At 55.0% G+C, this 21,312-nt stretch overlaps 1 protein-coding gene across 1 annotated transcript in view; it reads right to left on the bottom strand.

Annotated features, from left to right (window-relative positions):
• The window catches only part of PTCH2 (patched 2), a 98,542-nt gene that overhangs the window by 37,788 nt on the left and 39,442 nt on the right, over positions 1 to 21,312 (bottom strand). The window contains exons 5-8 of the mRNA XM_085602821.1: positions 19,179 to 19,270; positions 12,060 to 12,255; positions 11,490 to 11,611; positions 1,343 to 1,490 (exon numbers count right to left, since the gene is read on the bottom strand). Coding sequence (XP_085458947.1) covers positions 1,343 to 1,490; positions 11,490 to 11,611; positions 12,060 to 12,255; positions 19,179 to 19,270 — 558 coding nt within the window. The remainder of the gene's footprint in view (positions 1 to 1,342; positions 1,491 to 11,489; positions 11,612 to 12,059; positions 12,256 to 19,178; positions 19,271 to 21,312) is intronic.

The following is a 21,312-nucleotide window of genomic DNA, read 5'->3' as shown; positions in this document are numbered from 1 at the left end:
CCGGCCAACTGCTTCCTCTTCTCGCCCCAGTAAAATGCCCAGGAGGCCGAAAGGAGGCAAGCTGCTTCTGCCGTTTCTTACAGAAAAAAATCTTTGCAAGTTTGACAACTGAGAATAATGCTTGCAGATGCTGAAGGGCAGAGGTCAGCTCAGGTCACCATATCCCTAGTGCCAGGACCAGTGAAGCCTATGCTTTTCCTAAAAAGAGCAGGGAGGGGTCAGGTGACAGGATGGTTCCTCTTCTAAATCTGCCTGCACTTCGCCCTGTGGAGTCTTACATGTATGGATACGTGACACCCGTCTGAGGAGACGTCCCGGTGGGCCCAGAGGTGTGGAACCAAAAATACTTCCATTTCCCTCACGGAAGGGCTGCTGGAACACAAATACACGACTTCTCCTCAGCAAAAGGCACGTGTCTTCAAAGCTAAGGGGCCTGGCTCCGGAGGGGCACAGGGGTCACATTTATTTAACAGAACAAAGGTGAAAGTCCATTGTGGTGGGTGATGAATGTAAGGGCCGGATTCGACTCTTAACTCCAAGGTATTTGTGCGCGTGGAAGAACCTGACTGGGCCTGCCTGCAGGCCTCTCCCACTCAGACTGCCGCTATCTCAGAAGCAGCCTGTTCCCTTCCCTCGCCATGTGCCAGCGATGCGAAGGCTGACCTTGTTTATATCCCACACCGAGGACAGATGGAACCCAGGAGACCTGGCGGCTACAAGCCGCTTCACAAAACAAAACAAATCTATCCAAAGAACGGCAAATTGAACGCTCAGCAAAGAAAATAATCCTTGCAGAGGCTGGGCTCGGACAGTAGTGAGAAACATCCCCATAAAAGTTAGGAAATATTCTTGCAGACAAGAACCGTCCACTTTTCCTTACTATGGGTGAATGCGGTGTTCTTTTCTGGAGATGTGGGATTTATAAAACAAAACCTCCCAAACGTTGCAATGCGTCCATGTAACTGTACCCGTACCAGGTGAGCATGTCCTTCTACTTTCTGTTTGTCTTTAGAACAAGAGAGCGTGCCAGTGTGGTTCATCTCTCAGCCAGTCTTGGGTGGTGTTACTGCTCTTCGAACATTCTCTCTCTCTCTCCTTCTGACAATCTTTCCAACTCTCTATTTTCCCCTCTGTGTCTCTTCCTGTCTGTCTTCCTGTGAGATGGCGAGTCATCTATGCCCATGGAAACCTTGGTCAATGGCACACGAGACATGCACGCTGAGGTCCCCGACTGCCAAGCGCCAATCACTCACTCAGCTTGGTGGCCATGGAGGGCTTCAATGCAGGACCCAGGATGACACAAAGTTAAAGTGTTCCGTCATTTATACCTATACCGAATTACCTCGACAAACTTCCTCTGCCACGTTTCCAAGATGGCCGCCGCCTTCTCCTCGGTCCAGTTGATGTCATGGATCTCGTAGTTATCCCTGAAATGCTCATAGAGCTGTCGGGCGCTCATGAGCAGGAACATCGTCTGGAGAGCTTCGGCGCTGCAAGGAGAGAGGGCAAAGTTCAGATCAAGAAGGTATAAACAGCTTACAGTACGCTGTACTGTGCAATATGCAAGGATGCATGCACAAAATGAGGTTTCCAACAGAGTACAAGTTCAGCTTGGAGCCTGTTGGATTTGAAGTCTCCTGCTAAGACAGTTAATAAAGCTTCAATAGAATTAACATTATTTCTCAGTCCAAAACCTTCATTCTTTCCAGAAATGCATAGAGGCTCCAGGGAAGGTCTAGTGAATTTGAAAGAATATGGAGAATGAAAAATAAATGAAAAATCATGTATATGGGGGCACCACAGACCGTTCATCCCACAGGGCAAACCCAATTCTGCATTTACAATCCATCTGCTTTCATAGTCGATCTGTGTGAGAAACATCCCCAGGCTGTACGCGGGCAGCATGTGACATCACCTAAGGACACCGTGGCTGTGAGGGAGAGGTTGGAATTAAAAAGGAGGGGGGCAAGACATACTTCATACCCTGCCTCAAGATTACTATGAGTGAAAAGGGACATAAGTGGATTCATCATTGATTTCCCTTTGAGTGAGGGTGACTTTAAGCCTATCCTGGTTATTATGCAACAGCTTACAGTGCTGAAACCACTAGGGTCGCTTCTGCATTATACGTACAACCCTACAAGTTCCAACTGTTCGCTGAAAGAACACAGCTGTAATGGCATGGCATCCGTTGTCTAACTTTCCCTGGTGCGAGGGGGATCTGAAAGTAGGTTACAGGACAGAGAGTGCCTTAGGGCCCAGCTAAGAGTAGGGTTCTGAACAGACAGTAGGCTTGGGTTGACAGCAGGCAACTGGGCTCGCAGTAGGTATTAGGACTGGCAGAAAACTGCAGTGTCGGTCATAGGCCTTTAGGCTGGTAGCAAGAATTAGGACTGGTGTACGGATTTAGGGGCTGGTCACAGGCCTCCTGGTTGGTAGTAAACGTCAGAGCTGGTAGCCAAAATGAGTTCATGTCACAGGCCTCCTGGTTTGCATTAGTCCTCACAGATGGGGAGCAGATATTAGAGGTGATCACAGGCCTTATGGTTGGTAGTAAACCTCAGAGCTGGTAGCCAAGATTACTTCTGGTCACAGGCCTCCTGGTTTGCATTAGGCCTCACAGATGGGGAGCAGGCATTAGAGCTGGTCCCGGGCCTCATGGTTGGTAGTGAGCCTCAGGCATGGTAACAGACACTGGCGTTGGGTAAGGTCCTCGTGTTTGGTAGCAGACCACTAGTTTGTGGCAGAAATAAAAGATGGTCAGAGGCCTCAGGGCTGGTAGAACACATTTTAACTGGTTGAAGGCCTTGTGGCTGGTAGAAGGCCTCAGGGTTGTTCGTAGAAATGAAAGCTGGTCACCACAGGCCTCATGGCTGGTAGTAGACCTCACTATTGTAGGAGATATTAGAGCTGGTCACAGGCCTCATGGTTGGTGGTAGGTCTCAGAGTTCGTAGCAGACACTGGAACTGTTTAAGGGCTGATGGTTGCTAAAAGGCCTCTGGACAGGTAGCAGAAATAAAAGCTGGGTCACCGGTCTCATGGCTGGTAAAAGGCCTTGGGTGAGTAGCAGATATTGGCGAAGGTTAAAGGTCTCATGGCTGGTAGTAGGCCTCGGGGTGAGTAGCAGATATTGGAGAAGGTTAAAGGTCTCATGGCTGGTACTAGGCCTCGGGGTGAGTAGCAGATATTGGAGAAGGTTAAAGGTCTCATGGCTGGTAGTAGGCCTCGGGGTGAGTAGCAGATATTGGCGAAGGCTAAAGGTCTCATGGCTGGTAGTAGGCCTCGGGGTGAGTAGCAGATATTGGAGAAGGTTAAAGGTCTCATGGCTGGTACTAGGCCTCGGGGTGAGTAGCAGATATTGGAGAAGGTTAAAGGTCTCATGGCTGGTAGTAGGCCTCCGGGTGAGTAGCAGATATTGGAGAAGGTTAAAGGTCTCATGGCTGGTACTAGGCCTCGGGGTGAGTAGCAGACATTGGCAAAGGTTAAAGGTCTCATGGCTGGTACTAGGCCTCCGGGTGAGTAGCAGACATTGGCGAAGGTTAAAGGTCTTGCGGCTAGTTGTAGGCCTCGGGGTGAGTAGCAGGCATTGGCGAAGGCTAAAGGTCTCATGGCTGGTACTAGGCCTCGGGGTGAGTAGCAGACATTGGCAAAGGTTAAAGGTCTCATGGCTGGTACTAGGCCTCCGGGTGAGTAGCAGACATTGGCGAAGGTTAAAGGTCTTGCGGCTAGTTGTAGGCCTCGGGGTGAGTAGCAGGCATTGGCGAAGGCTAAAGGTCTCATGGCTGGTACTAGGCATCGGGGTGAGTAGCAGACATTGGCGAAGGTTAAAGGTCTCATGGCTGGTACTAGGCATCGGGGTGAGTAGCAGACATTGGCGAAGGTTAAAGGTCTCATGGCTGGTACTAGGCCTCGGGTGAGTAGCAGACATTGGCGAAGGTTAAAGGTCTCGTGGCTAGTAGTAAGCCTCGGGGTGAGCAGCAGACATTGGCGAAGGTTAAAGGTCTCATGGCTGGGGTAGGCCTCGGGAGGGACGAGTAAAAGGCATTAGAGCTGGTCACAGGCCTCTGGGATAGTGGTGGGCCTCAGCGATGGTAGGTTAAAGGCCTCGTGGTCGGTAGTATACCTCTGGGCTGTGAGCAGAAATGAAAGCTGGTCATCACAGACCTGTGGGCCACTAGCAGTAACACTGGAGTTGGTTGTAGGCCTCATGGTTGGAAGAAGGTCCCAGGGCTTGTAGCAGAAGTTGAAGCTGGTCATTGCGGGCGTCATAGCGGATCGAAGGCCTCAGGGCTGGTAGCAGACACAGCAACTGTTTTAAGGCGTTGGTACTGGTAAAAGTCATTAATGCAAGTCACAGGCCTCCTGGAGGGATTGGGTCGGCAGCTCTTTGTACATACATTCGTTTGCGGGTCTAACTACACAGCCCGATGAAAGGGAAAGGAGGAAAGTTGGATAGGAGCAGGCGTGGGCGGCAACGACAAAAAGTAAATACTTCCAGGGATCACAATAAATTATATTGCAAAGCAATGCTCAGGGGATTTTTCTCTCCAGTTTAATGACTTGCTGGGAGGGGACTGGATCCTGCCATCCAAGGGTCAGGTTCTGGGCAGGGGACCAACTTCCTCACTCTGCTGCAGGTTCACAGTAGTTTCAGATTCAACCAGCGAATTCGGAATATTCGGAATGAAAGTCTAAGGGTGTCAGATTACCAGCTCCAGTTTTAGAAATCGCTGACTTTTTAAGGAAAGGTCAGAAGCGGCAAACTGGGGTCACAGCGCCCCCACATAACACCTTTCTGTTCACCTTAACAAACCCAGGGAAGCCCTCGAGAAGCACGTGCACCAAAGGGTGAAGTGTTCCCAGACATGACGGCCCTCGAGCATGAGGTAAAGGCGCGATGCTGCAACAGCACTGGAGTAGGAGGATGTAAGTGCTGCTGCGGGGGGAGTACTTGTATGAGGATAAATCAGCTGAGGGAGCGACACTAGAGGTAGGAGAATATAAAAGCTGCAGTAGGGGACGGAGGAAATAACACTCCTGCAGTAGAAGTGGTATAAGGATACACTGGCCGAGGTAGGGCAAGGGTACGAGGCTATAACCGCTGTGGTAGGACGAGTAAGGGTACGAAGATATAACAGCTGTGGTAGGACGAGTAAGGGTACAAAGATATAACAGTTTCACTCTCCCCTTTTCTCTCAGACGTCCTATGACCCAGGGGCCCGGGGAAGAGCCCTCCTCACTCTCCTCTGTTTCCTCAGATGCCCTGTGCCAAAGGGGCCTGGTACGAACCCTCTTCACTCTCCTCTGCTCCCTGTGATGCAGGGTCCAGGGGAAGGGCCCTCCTCTCTCCCCTGTTCCCTCAGATGCCCTGTGTCCCAGGGGCCGGGGAAGAGACCTCTTCACTCTCCCCTGCTCCCTCAGATGCCCTGTGACGCAGAGGCCGGGGAAGAGCCCTCTTCACTTTCCTCTGCTCCCTTAGATTCCTTGTGACGCAGGGGCCCGGGGAAAAGCACTCCTCACTCTCCCCTGCTCCCTCAGATACCATGACGCAGGGGCCCCGGGAAGAGCCCTCCTCTCTCTCCTCTGCTCCCTCAGATGCCTGTGACGCAGGGGCCCTGGGAAGAGCCCTCCTCTCTGTCCCCTGCTCCCTCAGATGCCCTGTGACGCAGGGGCCCTGGTACGAGCCCTCTTCACTCTCCTCTGCTCCCTGTGATGCAGGGTCCAGGGGAAGGGCCCTCCTCTCTCCCCTGTTCCCTCAGATGCCCTGTGATGCAGGGGCCCTGGGAAGAGCCCTCCTCTCTGTCCCCTGTTCCCTCAGATGCCATGTGATGCAGGGGCCCTGGGAAGAGCCCTCCTCTCTCTCCCCTGTTCCCTCAGATGCCTGTGACGCAGGGGCCCTGGGAAGATCCCTCCTCTCTGTCCCCTGTTCCCTCAGATGCCATGTGATGCAGGGGCCCTGGGAAGAGCCCTCCTCACTCTCCTCTGCTCCCTCAGATGCCCTGTGACGCAGGGGCCCGGGGAAGAACTCTCCTCTCTCTTCCCTGTTCCCTCAGATGCCATGTGATGCAGGGGCCCGGGGAAAAGCACTCCTCACTCTCCCCTGCTCCCTCAGATGCCATGTGATGCAGGGGCCCGGGGAAAAGCACTCCTCACTCTCCTCTGCTCCCTCAGATGCCCTGTGACGCAGGGGCTCGGGGAAGAGCCCACCTCACTCTCCTCTGTTCCCTCAGATGCCATGTGATGCAGGGGCCCGGGGAAAAGCACTCCTCACTCTCCTCTGCTCCCTCAGCCCTGTGACGCAGGGGCCCGGCGAAGAGCCCTCCTCACTCTCCCCTGCTCCCTCAGATGCCCTGTGACGCAGGGGCCCGGGGAAGAGCCCACCTCACTCTCCCCTGCTCCCTCAGATGCCATGTGATGCAGGGGCCCGGGGAAAAGCCCTCCTCACTCTCCCCTGCTCCCTCAGATGCCCTGTGACGCAGGGGCCCCGGGAAGAGCCCTCCTCTCTCTCCCCTGTTCCCTCAGATGCCCTGTGCCAAAGGGCCCTGGTACGAGCCCTCTTCACTCTCCTCTGCTCCCTGTGATGCAGGGTCCAGGGGGAGGGCCCTCCTCTCTCCCCTGTTCCTTCAGATGCCCTGTGTCCCAGGGGCCGGGGAAGAGACCTCTTCACTCTCCCCTGCTCCCTCAGATGCCCTGTGACGCAGGGGCCCTGGGAAGAGCCCTCCTCTCTGTCCCCTGTTCCCTCAGATGCCTGTGACGCAGGGGCCCTGGGAAGAGCCCTCCTCTCTGTCCCCTGTTCCCTCAGATGCCATGTGATGCAGGGGCCCTGGGAAGAGCCCTCCTCACTCTCCTCTGCTCCCTCAGATGCCCTGTGACGCAGGGGCCCGGGGAAGAACTCTCCTCTCTCTTCCCTGTTCCCTCAGATGCCATGTGATGCAGGGGCCCGGGGAAAAGCACTCCTCACTCTCCCCTGCTCCCTCAGATGCCATGTGATGCAGGGGCCCGGGGAAAAGCACTCCTCACTCTCCTCTGCTCCCTCAGATGCCCTGTGAGGCAGAGGCCGGGGAAGAGCCCTCTTCACTCTCCCCTGCTCCCTAGACGCCCTGTGACGCAGGGGCTCGGGGAAGAGCCCACCTCACTCTCCTCTGTTCCCTCAGATGCCATGTGATGCAGGGGCCCGGGAAAGAGCCGACCTCGCTCTCCTCTGCTCCCTCAGATGCCCTGTGAGGCAGAGGCCGGGGAAGAGCCCTCCTCACTCTCCCCTGTTCCCTCAGATGCCCTGTGCCAAAGGGGCCTGGTACGAACCCTCTTCACTCTCCTCTGCTCCCTGTGATGCAGGGTCCAGGGGAAGGGCCCTCCTCTCTCCCCTGTTCCCTCAGATGCCCTGTGTCCCAGGGGCCGGGGAAGAGACCTCTTCACTCTCCCCTGCTCCCTAGACGCCCTGTGACGCAGGGGCCCCGGGAAGAGCCCACCTCACTCTCCTCTGTTCCCTCAGATGCCATGTGATGCAGGGGCCCGGGGAAAAGCACTCCTCACTCTCCTCTGCTCCCTCAGATGCCCTGTGACGCAGGGGCCCGGGGAAAAGCACTCCTCACTCTCCTCTGCTCCCTCAGATGCCCTGTGAGGCAGAGGCCGGGGAAGAGCCCTCTTCACTCTCCCCTGCTCCCTAGACGCCCTGTGACGCAGGGGCCCCGGGAAGAGCCCACCCCACTCTCCTCTGCTCCCTCAGATGCCATGTGATGCAGGGGCCCGGGGAAAAGCACTCCTCACTCTCCTCTGCTCCCTCAGATGCCCTGTGAGGCAGAGGCCGGGGAAGAGCCCTCTTCACTTTCCTCTGCTCCCTTAGATGCCTTGTGACGCAGGGGCCCGGGGAAAAGCACTCCTCACTCTCCTCTGCTCCCTCAGCCCTGTGACGCAGGGGCCCGGCGAAGAGCCCTCTTCACTCTCCTCTGCTCCCTCAGATGCCCTGTGAGGCAGAGGCCGGGGAAGAGCCCTCTTCACTTTCCTCTGCTCCCTTAGATGCCTTGTGACGCAGGGGCCCGGGAAAAGCCCACCTCACTCTCCTCTGCTCCCTCAGATGCCATGTGATGCAGGGGCCCGGGGAAAAGCACTCCTCACTCTCCTCTGCTCCCTCAGATGCCCTGTGACGCAGGGGCCCCGGGAAGAGCCCTCCTCTCTCTCCCCTGTTCCCTCAGATGCCCTGTGAGGCAGAGGCCGGGGAAGAGCCCTCTTCACTTTCCTCTGCTCCCTTAGATGCCTTGTGACGCAGGGGCCCGGGAAAAGCACTCCTCACTCTCCCCTGCTCCCTCAGATGCCCTGTGACGCAGGGGCCGGGGAAGAGCCCTCTTCACTCTCCTCTGCTCCCTGTGATGCAGGGTCCAGGGGAAGGGCCCTCCTCTCTCCCCTGTTCCCTCAGATGCCATGTGATGCAGGGGCCCTGGGAAGAGCCCTCCTCTCTCTTCCCTGTTCCCTCACATGCCATGTGATGCAGGGGCCATGGACGCAGCCCTGGTTTGTTGTACTCTACCGCGGAGAAGCCAGGCAGCTCTAAGCGCTCTGATGCCCTCCGACAATGTTATTCGCGCTCAGCGCCGCCTTGGATTGATTTTGGCTCCATCAGGCCTTTGGCTCCAGGCCTAAAAAATAAAATAAAAAAAAGGCAGCTGCTCCTCTTGTGTGGGCCCAGGGTTGTTAACAGTCAGGGGATAACCATCTGCAGCAGTGACAGAGAGGGGCAGGAGCCCATTACAGATCTCCATCAGTGGGGCAATAAAGAGATCAGGCCTCCTGCTGCATCACACCCAGCCCGGGAACACAGGCCTCTGTCTGGATCGCCCGGCCAGGTCTCAGCACGGGAAGGCTGGGCAGCTCGAACACCAGGCCTCTAACCCTCCCAGGCCTCAGACCTCTCCACCAGGCTCTAGACCCCGTCCCGGTCAATCAGGCCTAGACGATCACCTCACACTGGGGGCCAGGTCTCAAACTGTAACTCCAAGCCCCTCGAACCTTCCAGGCACAGACCACACCCCCTCTCCACCAAGGTCGATCAGACCTAGACTCTTCCAGGCAGCCAGACCCCCCCCCCCCCCCCACCATCCCCCAAGGTCGATCAGGCCTAGCCTATCACCTCAGACTGGTAGCCAGGTCTTAAACTGTTACTCCAAGCCCCTCGAACCTTCCAGGCAGACAGGCCCACTCCCGCTCCATGATGGTTGATCAGGCCTAGACTATCACCTCACACTGGGGGCCAGGTCTTAAACTGTTACTCCAAGCCCCTCGGACCTTCCAGGCACAGACCACACACCGTCTCCACCAAGGTCGATCAGACCTAGACTCTTCCAGGCAGCCAGACCCACCCCCTACCCCCCAAGGTCGATCAGGCCTGGACTCTTCCAGGCAGCCAGACCACCCCCCCTCCACCAAGGTCGATCAGACCTAGATGATCACCTCACACTGGTAGCAAGGTCTCAAACTGTAACTCCAAGCCCCTCGAACCTTCCAGGCACCGACCACACCCCTGCTCCACCAAGGTCGATCAGACCTAGACTCTTTCAGGCAGCTATCAGGCAGCCAGACCACCGCTCTCCTCCACCAAGGTCGAACAGGCCTAGACTCTTCTTTCCTGGGAGCCAGACCACAACCCCACCTCCCGCTCCACCAAGGTTGATCAGGCCTAGACTATCACCTCACACTGAGGGCAAAGTCTTAAACTGTTACTCCAAGCCCCTCGAACCTTCCAGGCAGCCAGACCAAAGCACCGCTCCACCAAGGTCGATCAGGCCTAGACTATTACCTCACACTGGGGGCCAGGTCTCAAACTGTTACTTCAAGCCCCTCGAACCTTCCAGGCAGCCAGACCACACCCCTGCTCCACCAAGGTCGATCGGACCTAGACTCTTCCAGGCAGCCAGACCACACCCACCCCCCCTCCACCAAGGTCGATCAGGCCTAGACTATCACCTCAGACTGGTAGCCAGGTCTTAAACTGTTACTCCAAGCCCCTCGAACCTTCCAGGCAGACAGGCCCACTCCCGCTCCATGATGGTTGATCAGGCCTAGACTATCACCTCACACTGGGGGCCAGGTCTCAAACTGTAACTCCAAGCTCCTAAATCCTTCTGAGCAGTTAGGCCCCACTCAAGTGAGGCATAGCCTATCACCACACCCTGGGCATTAACCCCCCCCCCCGTTTTGTCCTAGACAGCTAAGCACAGGCACTACTCCTACCTCAACACAAACAATTTTTTGGGTCTATAATTGCTAAGTGAACATTTTGCAATTGTAGACCCAAGGAATTGTTTGTGTTGATTCTGTACTTTCTGGGGTTAGTTTCCTTGCAGGTCTTTAAATATTTTCCCTTGGATTCCCCTCCCAAAATGTGTGTTATACACTACTACCTCACCCAGGACAGGCTGGCCCAACATCCTACCCCCAAGCATCAAAGTCTACATTCCCCAGCTTAACCACCCGAGATGGCTAAACACCACCCTCATCTCTACTACTAAGTTTCGCGTCCTACCCCGGGCAGCAAGGCCTACCTCACAGTAAGTGCAATCTTTACCAGTTCAACTAGAAAAACCTACTTACATCTCACAAGGTAACGCAGCACTAAAGGGCTAAGGCTGTCTCAGCCCAAAAACAAGACAATACTTTACAATCACCATCACATGGGCATTAAAGAGATATGAACAAGCTTGTTTCTTACCCACTCTGCCCCCGCCAAGGAAGGGGGAGGGGCAGAGCTTGTGCCAGTTCAGAGCTATCTGTGACTGTGGAGACCCATGGAGAGCAGTGCTTGCAGAGATGGTGACTCCTCACACTCATGGTTAGATCTGCTGAGCCCCTTATAAGTGGACTCACAGACTGCAGAGGGACTTTGCATGCATACTAGAATAGATGTGTGCTTAACTAAAGATTAACATCCATTGTAGCTATCAAAGATCGGTGTCAATTGCTATAGTAGGCACGCAGCTCTACTTCAACAGCCCCTGGCCCAGCAAAAAGTCCTTCATCGGACCTGTTTCCCCATCATCTCTCCTCGCGCCCCACTCTGACCACTCCACCCGCCCTCCTTCCTTATCTGGGCGTCGTCCTTTTTCAGCCTTCCTAGATTTCCCCTCAGAAGCTCACACTCACTGCAGCTGTACAAGCCTTTCAAGAAACCCGACTCTCTGCAACTTTGCAACTCCTTTTGCTTGCAACATTTCTGATTGGTTCTTAGCCTCTCTGACGATCCTGCCACATTTAGTGGTCTAGTAATGATTTTCTCAATAAATTCACTCGAAGTACCTAATATGACTTAGGGGCATCCCAAACCCCTACCCCACTGAAAATGGAGGCCCATCTATCCTCCTTCATATGGTGGAGGTCATGTGTATACTCCCCAGCATCCTTCCCCATCTGATAAGTGATATGCCCCCTCCCACACCAAATTCCTAAGCTCTCCAGGTTTATTAGAAGGCAAAGGCCACCCTCCCCCTCTCAGCCTTACCTCAGCAGTCTGTCCTGGGAGTCCCTCAGGGTGCCACCAAGGATCAGCTCCTCCTGCCAGTGCATGAACCTCTTGGAGAAGCCGTAGCAGCCCCCAGCCAGCTCCTGGGGGATGTTGGGAACCTGGGGAAGGGAATAATGAAGCAGGTCATGAGGGTCGGCGGCCTGCCCTGGGGCAGTGGGACATCCCTGTACATATCATACAGGCCAGTTAGACTTTAACATATTTGTAAATAGATACAATTTATTTCACCAAACCCTGTAGGCTTTCTGTAGAAGATAAAGGGATTCTGAGGGAAAATAAAGACTGCAAAACTGTGCTAAAAATTGCTTCGCCACACACAGGCAGACAATGCTGTGCAAAACGGCCCCGCTACTACCTTTGCCCTCAACACCCAAAATGAACTCATACAACAAGCGTGTCTGGTAAAATCAGTCCTCAAAATAAGCACTTTAGACAAGTAGTACAATTAGCCCCCAGAATGAGCACATGCAGAGTGCGATAAAAGCCGTCCTAGAAATGTCCAAAAGGTAGTACAATCAGTCCTCTATCAACCTCTGGTAAACTCACCCGTCTCTTGTGCTTGTTGGGTGCGCTCTCTGGGCACTGGGGGTCCATGGGATCGAGGCACGGCCGCTCCATGTATGCCTGGCCCACGTCCGCCTTGTCCAGCATCTCCTTAAAGCCATCCACGGAGGTGAACTGCCCAAGCTCTTCCATCAGCTGCATAGGGTTTAGGTTTTTCCACTGGATTTCGGGCCTCCCACTGCCAAAAAAATACAAAAGCTTTGTTACAAATAGAAAACATGAAGTATTGCTGCGAGCCCCTCCTGCCCCCGTGTGAAGCCGATGTGACTTCCAGTGACGTCCAACATCATGGACACTCCACCTGGCAGAGTGAACCTGGCTTCAATGAACAGCTCATCCAGACTCGAGAGCAGACTCAGGAAAGGGAGGATGCGTATCCTTGGGGTGCACTGTGAGTAAGTTATTTCATGGGGGAAAAAGTGGAAACGAGGACAGAGACGCCAGGCTGCGAGAGATCGGCTAGGCCAGAAGACTTGGGCAAGGGTGCAGTGTGGGACTTCTGGTGTGGAATGTGCTAACAGAGTCATGAACAGGTAAGCTGTGCAGGTGGGGAAGACTGTCTCAGTGAGAAGGCAAAATGACCCAGGGGAGGCCTCGGAGCAGTCAGGACCTGCAGCAACAGGAGATCTCGAGCAGGGAAAGACTTGCAAGACTCAGTAAGGAGCCAAACAACGGAGGTGCAAGCACGCCAAAGGGGTAGTAGGCCACAATTAAGCATGCCCTGGAACAAGCAGACTTGGGAAGGGATAGTGAGCTCGACAGGTACAAAGTAGGCTTGGAAGTGGTTCACGAGGCTGGCTCAGAATAAACCTGTCTGTTTTTGCTATTGATCCGCGTGGTGACTCCGAGGAGAGAGCTGGCTAGGGTGCACGTAGAGACACTTCCGTACAGCTACGTTGCACGCAGTGACCCGTCCTCTCTGTTCGGGTCTCTCGAGCACCCCCTCAGAGCAGCGTTCCAGGACAGATGCACGGTAACCTGGCGTGCATGATCCTGTTACAGAGGCAAACAAAGCGGGAGAAGAAGCCCTAGGACGCCTCGGCGGCTTCCACCCCCCGACGCCGTGCAGCGCGTCAGGACAATTAATGGCAGCTCGGTTACATCTTGATACACTGAAGGCAGGGGAACCAGAGTCCCGGGGAGCCAGAGGGGCACAGCCAGGACACGAATAAGGCGAGGGCAGAGGAGCAGCAGGCATAGGAGCAGCAGGCAGGTGGAGGACAGGCAGAGGAGCGACAAGCAGGTGGAGGACAGGCAGAGGAGCGACAAGCAGGTGGAGGACAGGCAGAGGAGCGGCAGGCAGGTGGAGGACAGGCAGAGGAGCGACAAGCAGGTGGAGGACAGGCAGAGGAGCGGCAGGCAGGTGGAGGACAGGCAGAGGAGCGGCAGGCAGGTGGAGGACAGGCAGAGGAGCGGCAGGCAGGTGGAGGACAGGCAGAGGAGCGACAAGCAGGTGGAGGACAGGCAGAGGAGCGGCAGGCAGGTGGAGGACAGGCAGAGGAGCGACAAGCAGGTGGAGGACAGGCAGAGGAGCGGCAGGCAGGTGGAGGACAGGCAGAGGAGCGACAAGCAGGTGGAGGACGGCAGGACGTCAGAGGAGTGGCAGGCAGGTGGAGGACAGGCAGAGGAGCAGGAGGCCGGTGGAGGACGAGCAGAGGAGCGGCAGGTAGGTGGAGGACAGGCAGAGGAGCAGCAGGCAGGCGGAGGACAGGTTGAGGATCAGCAGGTAGGTACATTTCTTTTACATAAAACAAAAAAGTGATTGTTTACATTGTATGAGTATTTTTATTCGTGCTATTTGGGGTGTTTCAGAACTGTTAAACTATCATGATGGATTAATTGATTGGTTAAAACCTTACTCCAGCATCACACACTAAGCAATTGTTTGACCCAACAGCATCTGCTGTGGATTATTTATAGTGGCCGGCGAGTCAGCACACAGGCACAAGGCAGGATGCGGGGCTACTGCCAGCCTAATAGCAGGCAGAGGGGCAGAAGCCAAACATATAGTGGATGGAGGGGCAGCACAAAGTCACAAGGCAAGCAATAGGGATACAGCTAGCCTTATAGAGGGCAGAAGCCAGACACAGACACAGGGCAGGCAGACAGGCTTTGGGTAGAGGGGAAGAGCACAGTGCAAAAAGCGGGGCTACGGCCACCCTTATAGTGAGCAGAGGCTGCAGCTAGACATAAGGCAGATGAAGAGGCAGCGCACAGACACATGGCGAGCACATTGGCTACTGTCAAGCCTCATAGGCAGAAGTCAGGGAGTGCTTCGTCATCTCTATCAGTGGGCACAACTTTATTACAATTTAAAGCATTTGACACAGAATCCACCTAGAAGGCCATTGTCTTTGAAGGTGTGAAAAGTCAGTCAAATAGAAATCTGTTCTCTGGAATCTTAAGTTACGAGGGACAACCACAAAGGACTATGATGCTTGTTTAGCCGTAGCCAAGCTTTTCACACCACCGTCATCCCAAAGAACAAAAGAAAATGGTTGGGACAGGAGAATGAGGGAGGCGCATCACTTATTTTATTTCTTTTTGCTGGTGGGTGGAAATGACAGGAGGTTCTGGGCAGTAAGATTCAGCCATATACTACCAGCTCCACTGGCCAGATCACCATAGCACGGAACAGTAATCCAAGGAGCAAATATCTACCAATACCACCCCTGCTACAAGCCCACCCAAAAGAGCACCACTGCGGCGACCCACATACAACCTTCCAAATAAGCCTCCATTGAAACAGGACAGTGCAGGCTGCACACTGGTTCGAGACAGTCTTGAGCACAACTGCTCCACTGTCTCTCTACCAGGCCTCTTTGTTTGCTGCTTTTGGTACCACTTCAGCTTGGAGCATTATGTGACCACTGTATTTTCAGATGCTGCTTTAAGCCACCTTCACACCCAGCCTTTGCCCCTGCCAGCACTCCTGATTTCAACAAGTCTCCCACTTTTGAAGGTCATTATCTGAAGTGTGATGATTTGGTGGAAGCGACAAGTCTCTTGCTGTTCAGTTGTGCAGCCGGTGAAAGCTGGCAGCGCTTTACGCCGAGTGCCCGCGGCATACATTCACACTGCAAAGATTCGAGCTCCCCACGAGCCACCGAGAGGAAGTGGAGCCTAGAAAGCGAGGCGGGTCCCTCAGCGTCTCGGGGCTGTGGCACTGGGTGATCCTGAGTGCATGAGTCTTGTTCTGTGCCTGGAGGGAAAGCAGTGCCTCTGCCTTCCAAGAGCACCAGTGATTCATGGGGGCAGCTTCACACATACCAAGCGTCCCCCTTTAGCGCTCTTTTCTTGCTTCACTGCGCCAAGTCTGCTGCCTTTTGTTTTTCAAGCAGATTGCAGCCTTTTGTTGTCCACGTTGTCTCTACTGTTCTCTGGCTCCCGTTCTTTCACTCTCTCTCCCTCACAGACACACTCTTTCTCCCTCTAGTCCCATGTCAAAGAGGAGCCGCAAACCTTCCGCTAAGGTGACCAGGCAGTGCTTAGAAGCTGCTATCCCTGAGACTCGGCTTGTAAGCGCTGGGGCTACCCCCACTGCACGTGCAGCGTGCCAGCACTGCCTTTTTAAAGGGAGTACAGAGCCTCCGCCACAACGTGCACTTTTAGAAACTGCATGAGTGCCTCGTGAAACATGTCATTATCTCTCGCTGCTTCATAGTCTCTTCGCAGCCCTCCCTCCGATGCTGTCCCTTCTGCCTCAGTCTCATTTCCATCGGTATCTTTGTCCCGACCTCTTTGTCTCCCTCTCTGGTGCCTTCTCTTCCGTTTTGTGAGTCTCTTTCTGGTTCCATACCTCCCTCCCTCCCTCCCTCTCTCTCTCTCCCGCTGCCCCTCACTCGCCCCACTCGGGCCTGGCCGGCTTTAGAAGTACAAGGCCCCTCAGCTCGACTGCCATCATTAGCATGAGAATGAGGGCAGTTACCCATTGCTGACAGAGCACAGCCCCCCGGGCCCCTCAGGGACAAACACACTTGTAAACAGAGAGGCTACTGCCTATTGTGGAGCCGCTTCCAAAGCTGCAGCCTGCCCTCCCTCTGCTGCAGGCGCACTCCCCTCCCTCCAGACACCCACCCGGCCGGCGCCCCCTACACATCCTGATAGAAATATAATGAGAGGATGAGGGCTGCAGGGACAGGCCGGTGCTCGCCGCCCCCACCATGCCCCCTCCACCGCCTCCAAGGACCTGCAGCTCAAGCCACCATGGTGTACTGTACCTCCCGTGGAGGCCGCTGCCCGCAGGTGCCCACAGTACCACCTGTGGAGGCCGCTCACCGCACGTGCCCACAGTACCACCTGTGGAGGCCGCTCACAACAGATGCCCACAGTACCACCTGTGGAGGCTGCTCCCCACAGGTGCCCACAGTACCACCTGTGGAGGCCGCTCACCGCAGGTGCCCACAGTACCACCTTTGGAGGCCGCTCACAACAGATGCCCACAGTACCACCTGTGGAGGCTGCTCCCCACAGGTGCCCACGGTACCACCTGTGGAGGCCGCTCACCGCACGTGCCCACAGTACCACCTGGGGAGGCCGCTCACCACAGGTGCCCACAGTACCACTTGTGGGAGCCGCTCACCACAGATGCCCACAGTACAACCTGTGCCCACAGTACCACCTGTGGAGGCCGTTCACGACAGGTGCCCACAGTACCACCTATGGGGACCGCTCACCACAGATCCCACAGTACCACCTGTGCCCACAGTACCACATGTGGAGGCCGCTCACCGTGGCCTCCATAGATGGTAATCTATGGAGGCCGCTCCCGACAGGTGCCCACAGTACCACCTGTGGAGGTCGCTCACCGCAGGTGCCCACAGTGCTACCTGTGCAGCCGCTCACTAAAGGTGCCCCCAGTACCACCTGTGGGGGCCGCTCACAACAGATGCCCACAGTACCACCTGTGGAGGCTGCCCCCCACAGATGCCCACGGTACCACCTGTGGAGGCCGCTCACCACAGGTGTCCAGAGTACCACTTGTGGAGGCCTCTCACCACAGGTGCCCACAGTGCCATTTGTGGAGGCTGCTCCTCACAGGTGCCCACAGTACCACCTGTGGAGGCCGCTCACTGCAGGTGCCCACAGTACCATCTGTGGAGGCCGCTCACCGCAGGTGGCCACAGTACCACCTGTGGAGGCCACTCCTCACAGGTGCCCACAGTACCACTTGTGCAGCCGCTCACTGCAGGCGCCCACAGTGCTACCTGTGCAGCCGCTCACTACAGGTGCCCACAGTGCTACATGTGCAGCCTCTCACTACAGGTGCCCACAGTGCTACTTGTGCAGCCGCTCACTAAAAGTGTCCACAGTGCTACATGTGAAGCCGCTCACTACAGGTGCCCACAGTGCTACTTGTGCAGCCGCTCACTAAAAGTGTCCACAGTGCTACATGTGAAGCCGCTCACTACAGGGGCCCACAGGGCTACATGTGCAGCCGCTCACTACAGGTTCCCACAGTGCTACATGTGCAGCCGCTCACTAAAGGTGTCGACAGTGCTACATGTGCAGCCGCTCACTAAAGGTGTCGACAGTGTTACATGTGCAGCCGATCACTACAGGTGCCCACAGTGCTACCTTTGCAGCCACTTACTGAGAGGTGTCCACAGTGCTACCTGTGCAGCCGCTCACTACAGGTGCCCACAGTGTTACTTGTGCAGCCGCTCACTAAAGGTGTCCACAGTGCTACATGTGAAGCCGCTCACTACAGGTGCCCACAGTGCTACTTGTGCAGCCACTCACTAAAGGTGTCCACAGTGTTACATGTGCAGCCGATCACTACAGGTGCCCACAGTGCTACTTGTGCAGCCGCTCACTAAAGGTGTCCACAGTGCTACATGTGAAGCCGCTCACTACAGGTGCCCACAGTGCTACATGTGCAACCGCTCACTACAGGTGCCCACAGTGCTACTTGTGCAGCCGCTCACTAAAGGTGTCCACAGTGCTACATGTGCAACCGCTCACTACAGGTGCTCGCAGTACTATCTGCGCAGCCGCTCCCCACATTTGCTCACCGTGCTACCTGTGCAGGCCGTTTACTGCAGCAGTGCCACCTGTGCAGGTCACTCCCTTTTAGAATAGACAGCCCCACCTGTGCAGGTCACTCAACTCTAGAATAGACAGCGCCACCTGTGCAGGTCACTCAACTCTAGAATAGACAGCGCCACCTGTGCAGGTCACTCAACTCTAGAATAGACAGCGCCACCTGTGCAGGCCGCTTACCACAGGTGCCTAGACTGCTATGTGTGGAGGCCGCTCACCACCAATGCTGACAGTGCCACCTAAGCAGATACCAGTGCCAAACAGCCTCACCTGGGCAGCCTGCTCCTAAAAGGTGCCTAAAGACCCTCCTATAAATGCCACTCTTCACAGTGTCACTTCACTAGCTCCATCACTTTATACAGCGGCATGCGGTGATGCAGGAGCTGCGAGTCGCCACGCAGCACTTGGACCCGCCTGAATTATGGCTAGGTCTGGCTGCAGTATCTGCTAGCAACCATGCCATGGACTCCGCGCCCAGGGCATCCCTGTAACACCATCCTCTCTCTGGCCAATAAAGGTCCCAGAATCAAACTAGCCTCCTGGACAGTCTACAGAAACTGAACTGCTTCATTGCCATGAACGCTACGGACAATCTCAAAGTGTACAGACTTTGACTTTTGTTTATTATTTTGAGTTCTCAGACTTACAAGTTACAGAGGTTTTTGAGGGAGTTTTAAAGGTTGCTTGTTTAACATCATATTTGGAGTTCAGTAGTTAAGAGTTATTTGGTGTCCCTATAAGAAGGCTTTGGAAAGCTACAGTTTTACCTGACCAAGACTCGGAGTGGCTCAATCGATCTCCACAATAACACACAACAACATTTTAGGAACAATTATGCATCACTATAACACTGAGGCTCCATCACACGTCTTACTGGATCCCAAATAAATAATGTCATGGGCGAAAGGAGGAGTGGTACTGAAATTGGGTTGTTTCTTCACTGCCGAGACTGCCATTGGTCACTGACTGTGGCATGACTACAGGAAGACTCTCAATAGGCAGAACACTCATCCCGTTACCTGGCATTGAGAGGTGAAAACTGAGGCTGGTGGTACTCACGGAAGGTAGGCAGAGCCGCCCTGCAGCAGGGAGCCTTCCCAGAAACAGTCCAAGGGAGTGACGATGAGGCACGGAAAGAGCTTCTCAATCATCTGTAGAGACAACAAAGATGCGGGTTAGAAGCTGGCTCAAACGTCCATCATAGAGTTCTCCCAGACCACCTCCATCCCTCCTTCCCTCTCCAAAAACACACAGCCATTGCTAAGAGAGTAATTGGCCCCATTGTACTCCTCAGCCAGTGCACTCCACTAATGTTCTCCAGGACCCTCTACTGGTCTAGCTGTGGACTCAATCACCTTGCTTGGTCAGCGCATCTCAACCCTGCCATAATTCCACCACTGGGCTCCATCGCTCCACTGTCAGTCACTCTCATCCCAGCCCTCCAGGATCCTTTGCTATTCCACCTCTGGGCTCCATCGCTCCACTGTCAGTGACTCTCATCCCTGACCTCCAGAATCCTTTGCTATTCCACCTCTGGGCTCCATCGCTCCACTGTCGGTGACTCTCATCCCTGACCTCCAGAATCCTTTGCTATTCCACCTCTGGGCTCCATCGCTCCACTGTCGGTGACTCTCATCCCTGCCCTCCAGAATCCTTTGCTATTCCACCTCTGGGCTTCATCGCTCCACTGTCAGTCACTCTCATCCCTGCCCTCCAGGATCCTTTGCTATTCCACCTCTGTGCTCCATCGCTCCACTGTCAGTGACTCTCATCCCTGCCCTCCAGGATCCTTTGCTATTCCACCTCTGGGCTTCATCGCTCCACTGTCAGTCACTCTCATCCCTGCCCTCCAGGATCCTTTGCTATTCCACCTCTGGGCTTCATCGCTCCACTGTCAGTCACTCTCATCCATGCCCTCCAGGATCCTTTGCTATTCCACCTCTGGGCTCCATCGCTCCACTGTCGGTCACTGTCATCCCTGACCTCCAGGATCCTTTGCTATTCCACCTCTGGGCTCCATCGCTCCACTGTCAGTGACTCTCATCCCTGCCCTCCAGGATCCTTTGCTATTCCACCTCTGGGCTTCATCGCTCCACTGTCAGTCACTCTCATTCCCTGCCCTCCAGGATCCTTTGCTATTCCACCTCTGGGACTCCCTGCTCCACTGTCAGTGACTCTCATCCCTGCCCTTCAGGATCCTTTGCTATTCCACCTCTGGGCTCCATCGCTCCACTGTCGGTGACTCTCATCTCTGACCTCCAGGATCCTTTGCTATTCCACCTCTGGGCTCCATCGCTCCACTGTCAGTCACTCTCATCCCTGACCGCCAGGATCCTTTGCTATTCCACCTCTGGGCTCCATCGCTCCACTGTCAGTGACTCTCATCCCTGGCCTCCAGGATCCTTTGCTATTCCACCTCTGGGACTCACTGCTCCACTGTCATTGACTCTCATCCCTGACCTCCAGGCTCCTTTGCTATTCCACCTCTGGGCTCCATCGCTCCACTGTCGGTGACTCTCATCCCTGACCTCCAGGATCCTTTGCTATTCCACCTCTGGGCTCCATCGCTCCACTGTCAGTGACTCTCATCCCTGACCGCCAGAATCCTTTGCTATTCCACCTCTGGGCTCCATCGCTCCACTGTCAGTGACTCTCATCCCTGACCGCCAGGATCCTTTGCTATTCCACCTCTGGGCTCCATCGCTCCACTGTCAGTGACTCTCATCCCTGCCCTTCAGGATCCTTTGCTATTCCACCTCTGGGCTCCATCGCTCCACTGTCGGTGACTCTCATCCCTGACCTCCAGGATCCTTTGCTATTCCACCTCTGGGCTCCACCACTCCACTGTCAGTGACTCTCATCCCTGACCTCCAGGATCCTTTGCTATTCCAGCTCTGGGCTCCATCGCTCCACTGTCAGTGACTCTCATCCCTGACCTCCAGGATCCTTTGCTATTCCACCTCTGGGCTCCATTGCTCCACTCTGTCAGTGACTCTCATCCCTGACCTCCAGGATCCTTTGCTATTCCACCTCTGGGCTCCATCGCTCCACTCTGTCAGTGACTCTCATCCCTGACCTCCAGGATCCTTTGCTATTCCGCCTCTGGGCTCCATCGCTCCACTGTCAGTGACTCTCATCCCTGCACTCCAGGATCCTTTGCTATTCCACCTCTGGGCTCCATCGCTCCACTGTC

The sequence above is a fragment of the Triturus cristatus genome, chromosome 4_2 (genome assembly GCF_964204655.1).
Source record: "Triturus cristatus chromosome 4_2, aTriCri1.1, whole genome shotgun sequence".
Lineage (NCBI taxonomy): Eukaryota > Metazoa > Chordata > Amphibia > Caudata > Salamandridae > Triturus > Triturus cristatus.
This window is presented reverse-complemented; position numbering and strand designations above follow the sequence as displayed.